General features: G+C 49.7%; 5 protein-coding genes across 5 annotated transcripts; 1 reads left to right on the forward strand and 4 right to left on the reverse strand.

Annotated features, from left to right (window-relative positions):
• Positions 1 to 468: 468 nt before the first annotated feature.
• GNI_043320 (hypothetical protein) lies at positions 469 to 1,508 on the reverse strand (the record flags this gene model as incomplete). The annotated part of the gene is made up of 3 exons (XM_011131234.1): positions 469 to 504; positions 548 to 1,299; positions 1,373 to 1,508. 3 exons carry the CDS (start codon positions 1,506 to 1,508, stop codon positions 469 to 471), a joined length of 924 nt encoding a protein of 307 aa, XP_011129536.1.
• Positions 1,509 to 2,162: 654 nt separating this feature from the next.
• Positions 2,163 to 3,092, reverse strand: GNI_043330 (hypothetical protein; the record flags this gene model as incomplete). The annotated part of the gene is made up of 1 exon (XM_011131235.1): positions 2,163 to 3,092. One exon carries the CDS (start codon positions 3,090 to 3,092, stop codon positions 2,163 to 2,165), a length of 930 nt encoding a protein of 309 aa, XP_011129537.1.
• A 1,054-nt stretch (positions 3,093 to 4,146) lies between these two features.
• GNI_043340 (putative transmembrane protein) lies at positions 4,147 to 5,316 on the forward strand (the record flags this gene model as incomplete). The annotated part of the gene is made up of 3 exons (XM_011131236.1): positions 4,147 to 4,301; positions 4,473 to 5,181; positions 5,296 to 5,316. 3 exons carry the CDS (start codon positions 4,147 to 4,149, stop codon positions 5,314 to 5,316), a joined length of 885 nt encoding a protein of 294 aa, XP_011129538.1.
• A 350-nt stretch (positions 5,317 to 5,666) lies between these two features.
• On the reverse strand, positions 5,667 to 7,221 carry GNI_043350 (hypothetical protein; the record flags this gene model as incomplete). The annotated part of the gene is made up of 2 exons (XM_011131237.1): positions 5,667 to 5,931; positions 6,104 to 7,221. The coding sequence occupies 2 exons, from the start codon at positions 7,219 to 7,221 to the stop codon at positions 5,667 to 5,669; spliced, it is 1,383 nt and encodes a 460-aa protein (XP_011129539.1).
• A 1,076-nt stretch (positions 7,222 to 8,297) lies between these two features.
• Positions 8,298 to 9,839, reverse strand: GNI_043360 (lipase; the record flags this gene model as incomplete). The annotated part of the gene is made up of 1 exon (XM_011131238.1): positions 8,298 to 9,839. One exon carries the CDS (start codon positions 9,837 to 9,839, stop codon positions 8,298 to 8,300), a length of 1,542 nt encoding a protein of 513 aa, XP_011129540.1.
• Positions 9,840 to 10,257: the final 418 nt, after the last annotated feature.

Genomic DNA, 10,257 nt, shown 5'->3' on the forward strand with positions numbered 1-10,257 from the left:
AGCCGGCCGGTCCGATCTCGGCGCCGGGGCCGCGGGTTCGCAGGTTCGCGCCGAAGGGCAGCGCGCCTGTACGGCGCGCAGCCTCGAACTCCTGTGCGCCGTCTCCGCGGCCGAAGGCACCAGCGCCGCCACGTTTGCCGCCGGCTCCGCCGCCGGTTCCGCCAGCGGCGCTTTTGAGAGTGTCGATGCCGGTATTAGCGCGAGCCGATTCTTTGAATGATTGATAGCGTGTGGCAGGGAGTGCGGCGTCTCTAGGTTTGGCTGAGAGGTTGAAGCTGAGTGTGCCTACTTGTTCGCCAGATCCGGAGAGAGTGAGTAGGGGGTATTCGGGGAAGGATTTGAGAGTGAGTGGGTCTACGAAGGAGACGGTGCTTCTGAAGAGTGGAATTTTTGGGTCTAGTTCGTCGTAGACATCGAATACGAAAGAGGGTATATTGTTGGCGACCTTGGGTGGTAGTTTGTCTAGGTCTATTCGTTGACGAACGGTGGCGCGATCTTGTTCATCTAGATCAAATCCTACAACCTGGCGTGCGTGATCGCGTTTAACTTCGTTGGTGGCCTCATTGTCGAAGCGGCATACTACAACGAGTTTACCGCTTGGAGTACGGTACTTGTGGTCATGTAGTGTGATTTCACCGAATTCTAGAATGAAGCCTTTTAGCACAACCGATTCATCGCCCTGTTTTCGATCGACTTCTCGTGCAAGATATTCTTTTGCCAGCATTTGAGCTTTGAGAAGTTGAGAACCAGATGCATCCGGTTGAAACAGATTGCGGATGTATATTGGTGCATCACCCCCTACACTCCATGGATATGCCCCCTCCTTAACCAATGCGCTAAACCCTGGCGGTGGTGGAATTTGAACATCTTTTGGCATCTGTCTAATGCCCGCAGCTATCTCTAACATAGCGCCAAACAAACCGTCCAGTCGTGGGTCCAATGCCCGGCAGGGATATAAATAGTCCAACATACATTTAATCTTTTCCTCACCAGTATCCGGTGGTGCGAATGCTAATGTACCACACACACCTGCCAGACTTTGTGTCAATGTATCAAATTGATAATACAATAATTGCACTCTTTCAAATATCGCTTTCAACGTCGCAGGATCCGCACGTATCTCGTTTAACTTCGTCTCCAAAATACTCAATTTCGCTCCCTCGTCACGCACGTGCTCATTCAACTTCAAATTCTCGTGCAATAGATAATAGTTCTGATTCTGTAAATCACCCTTCTTACGCTTCTCCCGGTTAAACAATAACCAGTAGTAACGTGCCTTCCGCTCCAACTCACTCACAACTGAAAAAAAAAGTAGATGAAACTGAACGTGGGATCGAAACCGGGCTTGCCCCTTTGGGAGGGGCATTCGTACCATTTTCGAGGACAGTGGTGGTCTGGTTCTTCGTATTCGCCTGGAACTTCAGCACACCTGTAGGAGACGGAGGTTTCCCACCAGGCGTAGGCGTCTTCGCAGGAGGAGGGGGGGTGCTGAGTCCCTGCAACTTCATCGAGCCCTGTGCCAGGTCCTTTCCGACCGCCTGTTTTCCTGCTGGTTGCTTCGAAGTGGCCGCCTCGCTCGGCAGGGGCCCGCCTGCGGTCGTCCTTGGAGAGTGTGGAGTCGCCATAGTGCACCTGCACCCCCGTCCACCCGCCACTTGGCCAAGTATGATTCCGAACCGGCCAACCCCGGGTTCAAATCCAACCTGTGCCTCAAATCACCCAAATAGATTTGAATACACAGGCAAAGTTCAACCAACCAAAAATACAACTATGCCTCCACAGCTTCTCTAAGCTGAGCAACCTTCTTTGCTAAGCCAGGATGACCAGTCGGACTAAAAACACCGATAATAAACCGTAGGAGGAGATTGCTTACACTCTGGCTCTAATTCGAGAGAATCGTTCCTGGTGACGATCTTCCCACCCGTCATCCGATCCCTCCTCGCTATCCAGCACCTTCCTCTCACCAAACTGTATTCCTTCCGCCGCAGGCTTAGAAGATCTCTTCTCGCTCTTTCTCGATGATTTCTTCACAGGCTCTTGAAACCAAATGTTGTACGCATTTTGTGTGCACCCGTGCATTCATCCTGTGTGGGTGTGTGTGCATTCATCCCGTGTGTGTGGAACACGCCCCTTAGCCGTGGCAACTATAGGTCAGGTGCGGGTCAACGATGGGTCAGAAGGTTACTCTGTTGTACAATAACTTGAATGGATACGTCAGAATTTTCGTCCGAGTCGTCTGAAGTGCTATCGTGGTGTCGATGTTTCTTCGACTTATGCTCTTTAGTGGAAGTAGTCTTGGAGGAGGACGAGTGATGGTGATGGTGTCTTCTATGTGAGCGCTCCTTTTCTTCCTTAACTCTATCCGGAGAGGAACGGCTTTCGGAAGTCCGGCTTTCCAAGGTCCGGCTCTCAGATCTGCGCTCTTTTTTCGCTTCCTTGCTTGACCCGGCCTTCGTTAACTCCTTGGTCGACTCCTTGGTGCGATCCCTACTGCGGTCCCTGCTACTACGATCCTTGGATCGTTCCTTCAGGGAGTCATGGTTCTTGCCACCGTCACGATTTTTATCACCGTCACGATTTTTATCACCGTCACGGTCCTTCCCGCTTTCTCGAGTTCTGCCGCAATCGCGGTCTTTGCCACTTTCGCGGTCTTTGCCACTCTCGCGTTCTCTGCCACTCTCGCGGTCCTTCGTCGTTGAGTCGCGATGACCCCGTTCAGAGGACGACGGTTTCTTCTTCGCAGTCTTCTCTACTTGTCCATCGCCACCCGTTTTCGACGGCCTGGAAGACCTCCTCTTCGGCGGCTCTTCCACAGGCTCCTCCTCACTAGACGAACAGTTGCTAGTCGACTGTTCATAGCTGCAACTCTCCTCCGTCAACTCATCTCTCTTGGCCAACAGCTTCTTCGCCAACTGCGGGTGTCCCGTGGGCACACGAGCCCGAATGCGGTTGTATCGAGACTCCTTGCGGTCTTGCTCATTCCACTCGTCGTCCTGAGGAATTAACTTCGTGACCAGTCTTTTGGGACCCAGCCACTGAGGTCCCAACCACTGGGGTGTCGGCAACCGTAAGAGCTCCCGTGTTCTTATCATGTTCGTGACGTATAAATGAAGGCATTCGATTCACAGGTCAGGTGACTAGCCCAAAACGGATCCGATCTACCCAATCCATTCTGCACAGTCCCAGTCATCCTTGACCCGCCCGCCTTCACGGCCAATCCATGAATCAGCTCGGTTACCAGTGTGGTGCTTACGGGGTTTATGTCCTGGGCAAGCTCTTCCTTGACACCGACACGTTTACTCATCGTTTAAAAAATTAATTTCGATCGCGCTGACGAAAGGGCCGAGGCGATCTTATTCGAACCTGCAAGGGCGGTCGCAGATTATTCCGCCCAACACCTCCCCCAAGCGGATATTGACCCCCCCCCCCCCCCTTCCCTCCTGGCCGGTTGAGCACCTGTTGCCCGTGACGTGTCAGAGTAGGCATCACGCTCACATCAGCCGGTCTGTTGACGCCACATTTTACCTACCGGAGATATCGGGGTGGTTCCGCTTCATCAGTTCTCTAAACGCTTTGTTAACGTCTTCTGTGGAACTACTCCTACAACGTCCACAATGAGTGTCATAACGTGCATGGACACGTACATGTACGGGTACGTACGTGTATGGACACGTCCACATATGTACAGGACACAAGTGCGTGTCATTGAGCACACGAGTGCGTGTCACTGTTATGAATGTTTACTTGACATTGAGCACTTTTCTCGCTTGGCTTTTTGAAAGGACGTCTGGGATGCCCGTCGGGAATGCAATTCTGGCCAGAAAAGGAACTCTAAAGGCTTTAGGTCTCTGCCACGGCAGTTGCCCTTTATTCCAGAGACACAGGCAAGCTATTGGCAGTCCGTTCAAAAGGCCACATTGCACCGCAGACCAGGTAGCTCTCCAACGTCTCGTTCTTGCGCCGTGCTCCGTTGTCAGGGCATCAACCATTAGCGGGCGTGGCGGTCTTAACAAAAAACTCGGCAACGCGTTTTTGGTTCGCTATGGGGGGTAAAGGGGGGGGTGGCGTATTGATGGTAGGATGTTGCACCAAAGGTGAGGGAGCCGGATATGGCAAGCATATGTGGGTGGTGGTTGGCTAAAATAAATGGTACATGACTCAACTGTAATTCCAGTGAAGACAGCACCACTCAGCACCCTCGGCAGGGAATTGCAGGAGGCGCTACTGCAGGTAACCAAGATTGAGCAAGCATGCCTGGGCACTGAGGTGGAACAGGAGGCTCAGCTTGACGATTTTACTTTGTATGCTTCATCCGGACCGTTCATTCTCTTTCCTTCACAGTCTCCCCTTAGCACGAGCTCCCCTTCCAGACCCCCACTCCGAGTCCCGAAGCCGTCCTCTCCTCTTCGGGTCTCTTCAGCCCCCAGTCCTTCGGGAGAGTCTGTCCGGTTGGGGAGATGTGTTTGTTGTAGGCTGAAGAAGGAGGTGTATGGTACGATTTTGGAAACGAAGAAGGCGATCCGTGACCGGGCCGATTTGTTGGCAGCGGAGGGGAACAGTGTCGATGCGATTCAAAAGGCATCATTGATAAATCGGAACAATGACATGATGGTGAATAAGTTCCAGCAGTTGAAGGAGGCGTTCAAGAAGGCGAGTAAGCGGGCGGTGGATCCGGCTGAGTTGGACGTGCGTTTTGAGGAGTTGCAGGTGATCAAAAAGCAAATCGAAGAGTGCCGGGACTTGTCCAAGAACGCGTCCGCATATTCGGAACAGAAGGTAATGCAGCTGACGGACTTCGTGAAGCAGATGGAACAGGCTGGTGTGCAGGCGCCTGCGGAGTTTGACGGCGGGGAAGGGGCATGGCGGGAGCCGACGGCCGAAGAAATGGCCGTTATCAGCCGCTGGGCTGCGCGGGACAAAGAATTCGACAAACGTATTTTCGAGGTCGGTAAAGGCGTAGATAAACTCAAAGACATTGCCGAAGGCATGGGCGCCAAACTGGAAGCACAGGCGAGACTCGCCATCGACCTCAGCAGACAAGCCGACGAAGCCAACCAAGAAGTCATCAAAATCAACGACTCCATGCAGTCACTCGTCCACTCAGGCTCAGGACTCAATCTCTGCTGCAAACTATTACTCACCATCATCCTCATATGCCTCATCTGTAATATTACACCTCGCGTAAATGCGCGCGCAAACACGCGTGTGTGCACACGCGTGTGCATAAATTCAAATTCAGATTATGAGCGTAGCCCAAGGCACCTGTACAGCTCAGATTATGAACGTATATTGCAGGCTTTATTATACAAAATGTGACAAATCGCATTAAGGGATCCATCTCCTCAACGGTTTCTAGTTCTGCGCAGAAGCTGAGCGTTTGGGACTCCGTAGACCTAGTCCCGCCAACAGATTTCTCCCGACACGTCATTCCCATCCCCGAGCCGCCGCACGTTTTCAATGCACTCGCCCGAAGTACTCTAGCTGGAAGTCGGTCGTAAGCCGCCAGTGTGATATGTCGGGCACGGCGACCATTTGAAAGGAGAAAAGCCTCCTTCTTCGACGATAGCAGAGACGACATGTTGGCCTTTAGAGAGTTGTTCTGGTCTCTCAGGCCTGTTGAGGCTCTCATGCCTGTTAAGGCTCGCAGACGCTCATGTGATGGTGGGTCACGTTTTGATGGAGCTGACAGTGCTCTTTCTAAACCGCCGCCACCTGCTCCGTTTCGAAACTCTGCTCGGCGAATCGGTGCCGAAAGTAGAATCCGGTATTAGCGACACGTTGTCTGCATTATTTCGTTCTTCAGTGAGTCTTCGTGAAATGTATTCATATAGCCACGGATCTCGGTCTCGAATTGCCTTCCATTCGCCGTTGCATTCTGAGGCGTCCTTGCAGGCGCGAGCTAACGCATTAAGCCCCATGCGAATGAAAGTTCTACGAAGGTGACTATCACTAAGAAACAAACTAGCTGACTAACTGCGCGTGTGCCAGGTACGGGGGTGGAGTATGTAGCGAATGGTGGAGCATATAGCGGCCAGTGTAAGGCCCAATTGATCGATGATCTGGGAGCCAAAAGTGTGTGCACACACTTTTTAGGAGAACATACTTGGTGACAAATGAGATGAGTATATTGGGTATTCTCGTTTTGAGGTCAATGTTCCAGAAGAGTCTGGCGAGAACTTTATTTTTGGACATGTCAATATGGCTAATAAGGCAGCAGCCTTCGACGAACATATCGGTGAATCCATCTGTTTTTTGTAGGGATTTGGGATCAAGGGTTTGCAGTAAGGGATGGTAGGGGTAATTTTCGGGTTCGAATGCCCTGAATACGATCATAGCGGACTGGTTATGAAGGTCATCGGCCAGCCATCCATGAAGGTAGACTTGTCGATTGGTTACGGGCCAAGGAAGATCAACTTTATATAAGCTTGTTCGTTCCATTCTGCCAGTTCTTACGACTTCTACAGCTTCATTGAGTCCCAATCGGATTGGGAATTTAAAGCTGGGTACCCAGAACTTGGTCATATCCACTTGTGCGGTAACAGAAAGTAAACCATCAAATTTAAGATCGATCCAGGATTGTGCTAAAATTTGTGTTTTCTGAACCGAGACCTTGGGATCCAGTACATAAGACGCAAATAAAGTTGGATCATCGACACAGACTACCGGTTGAACGGATGATTGTAGAAAATCAGGTCCATAATATGTTCGTCCTTCCTGAGATTGTCGTTTCTGATATGATTCGCAAAATTTAGTCCACTCCCTCTGCTGAGGGATTGAGGCTTGTAAACGCTTGCTTTTGTTATACGCCCCGTTGGTCATCCGAATAATCTCACGAGGCCAACCATCATGAGCCGATGTTGGTTCAGAATAATGTTCCATATGTGTCGGTTTCAGTAAACTAAACATTTCCAGACAAGACACCATATGGTCATATTTAGCTACACACACAAACAGGTCATCATCAGCAACTATTCTCTGTCCCGAATGCTTCCCAATCATAGCCATCATTGACCAGAATGCCTCGTGCACTAAATCTCGACTTAATAGCTCACAAACAACCTCACGATCTATTTCAAAGTCATCTAAACATAAACATAAACTACGACTCAAATGACCACGGGACTTCGTACTACCCAACTCCCCCCTCCATGATTTGACTTCAGACTTGCCACTGGCCATTGGCTTGACGGTAATGGCCTTGTCCTTTCCATTGGTCGCCATAATCGCACTGTCATACCGACAATGTGGCCTATGAGATTGTAAACCCCCCCTGCCCGCCTCTCCAAACACAATGGACGGAACCACTTTACCCGTCCCCATTTTATTCCTTATTATTTTTACAACCACACTACTTGCTGCAACCACACTACTTGCTGCAACCACACTACTTGCTGCAACCAACGACTGATCAACAAGCCTGGTCTCATATACGGACAAGCCTGGTCTTATATACGGACAATAAGAAATAAATGATCGATTACCTACTTGGCTCCAATGTGTGGTCTCTCTTTACCAACACTGCCAAACTAGCTGTGGGTCTGAGCCCGATGATTCTCTTGGCAGCTATTATTATCGCGAATCTAGACACAGACAAGGACGTCAAGAAGAAGAAGGACTACGCCTTTACCATCGGAGATGGCTCAGCGGACTGAGAGACGGCAGCATTGATTAACGCAAATAGATAGATAGATAGATAGATAGATACGTAGAGGGAGATAGACATAGATATGTGGATGAGCACAGAGAAAAGGGGAAGAGCGAGAAGGGAATAGAGGAGAAGGGAATAGAGGAGAAGGAATGGAGGAGGGAGGAGAAGGGAATGGCCCGCAACATGGGCAGTAATCATGTCGAGATGCATGTGGGATTGATCCAGACACGTTTTTGAAAAAAAGCAGATGAATGTGACCATATTGAGTGAGAGCAAAATTGCGCGATGACAAACATGTCCTTGCAGTGGCGATGTCTACGTATGTAAGCCAGTTTAATAGACCCGTGGTGGACATCCCACAAGGCCTCCTGGAGCCCCAGATTAAGAAAGAAGTCTCCTACAGATTTAATGAGCGAGTGGAATCAGATCCGTTGACTCAGGCGTATTGTAAGGGTACATGGTGACGGGATGGATGCTTAGTGAGGGATGGGACGTGTGCTTGGTGAACACTTATAGGGTGGTATTTACTTGCAGTGTGGCTGTCATTATTCGATGTGTGTGATTTTGTTTTGAAAGGGTCTAGAATGGTTGATGGACGGTGTATGATGCCAAAAAGGAGTGGGTAGCATGGTATTAGAGTATCATGGTATTAGAGTAGCATGGGGCATTTATCACACCACCATTTGAAATCACCACCGCATGCGGTTTGGCTGAATTTGCAGGCGGCAGAGCAGACATGAGAGGCGCCCATGGCTCCAAGACTTGGAATGCGTCCTAATCCGGGTATGCCGAGTTCGACGAGTTTAGAGAAGAGTGTGGAGAGTACAGATGGCTCGTCTTGAGTGGTGCCTGATGGGAATAGGGACTGCATGAGAGTTTCGAGTGTTTTCCCGCCTTTTTTCTCAACATATTCGACGTTGATTTCAACGATGCCATAATTATCTGAATAATGATCACGACCTCGTCCAGGTAGTGGCATATGTCCGCGACTGCATCGTGCCCATCCGGCCTTGCTATTGCCATCGTAACAAGGCATGTAAGCAAGGCCATCTCCGGAATCTAGAACGACCCGTCCATTAACGGTTCTACGCCATTGAGCAGCTCCATAATCATTGAAGACTCTTGGTGGTGCAAAGACAACGGCTGAAACATCTAGTGGGCATTGGGTAGACTTATAGCGATCTGCGAAATGTAGAGCGAGTAACTGTGCAACTCCGGCGCCAAGTGAGTGTCCGGTAAAGAATAGATGTGTATTCCGACAGCTGCATTGATTGCGTTCAGATTGTGCTACAAGAAAGTCTTCAAGTGCGGCAAGTACAGAGCTTAATATCCGAGTGAATCCAACATGTGTTTTCACTTTCGGGTTCGCGAAAAATGGTGTTTGCCAGTATTCAAAATCTTGGATCCATTCGAACATTGTAGCTGTACCACGGACTGTTATAAGGAAGGAGCATGGGGATACATTTGACTGTGAAATAAATACCAATGGTACCCCATCATTCTTTAAATCCTTAGCGGTGAAAATAGGATCACCCTCCGGCATTAATGTCAGTACTAAAGGTAATTGCCAACCTGGTACTAACACTGGTGCATTTACTTTGTCAGCACCACATAGATAAGGTTGACGAGAATAGCTCGCTGCAATTATACAGGAACGATATAGTAGCAGGTAGGTTAGAGATTCCTGCACACTCACTTTGGTAGGTATAAATCGTGGTAACATTTTCTCATTACTAGAACGTAATAAATCCACCATCAATAATGGTAATATCAAGTCGTCATCACTAAAATTCACCACGTTCGGAATCGTACCTGTATGCAATGTTGAATTTGCTACCATACAATTCGTTGATGGGAAATCCTCACGTGTGTGCGCATACTCCACCAATGACTTGGGACACGTTATAGACTGCTCAGACTCTCCACATATCAATGTAGCTGCAACTATGTCCTCCACGAAACAGAAGTACACCGAATCCTGAAACATCTTCGACTCAGCTTCCGCATCAGATAATTGACATACCATGTCTGTTACTGAACGCATCTTCGAACCCATAGACGAGTCGTCAAAAAACTTCGCCACCACAGACGCCAACAGAGGAATTATTACACCTGCATCTGTCTCCGCTGCTCCCGACAGCTTAGCACCCTTTCCGTACCCCATCAACGAAGAATCCTCCACACTCGGCATACCCAATCCAACGCCACCACCTAAGCTGTACCCAACACCACCTGACTTGCTACTTCCGCCACCTCTGCTGTACCCTCCTGCATTGCTGATTCCAGCATTGCTGATTCCAACACTTGTGCTCAGACCTCGAGCACCGGTGCTGTAACTTCCACCACCTGTATTGTAGCTTCCACCACCTGAGTTGTAACTGCCACCACCGAAGTTGTAACTGCCACCACCTAAGTTGTAGCCTCCGGCATTGTTGCTTCCACCACCAGTGTTGTAGCTTCCACCACCTGTGTTGTAACTGCCACCACCAGTGTTGTAGCCTCCTGCACTGTTGCTTCCACCACCTGTGTTGTAGCTTCCACCACCCGAGTTGTAACTGCCACCACCAGTGTTGTAGCCTCCTGCACTGTTGCTTCCACCACCAGTGTTG

The sequence above is a fragment of the Gregarina niphandrodes genome (genome assembly GCF_000223845.1).
Source record: "Gregarina niphandrodes unplaced genomic scaffold scaffold00006, whole genome shotgun sequence".
Taxonomy (NCBI): Eukaryota; Apicomplexa; class Conoidasida; order Eugregarinorida; family Gregarinidae; genus Gregarina; species Gregarina niphandrodes.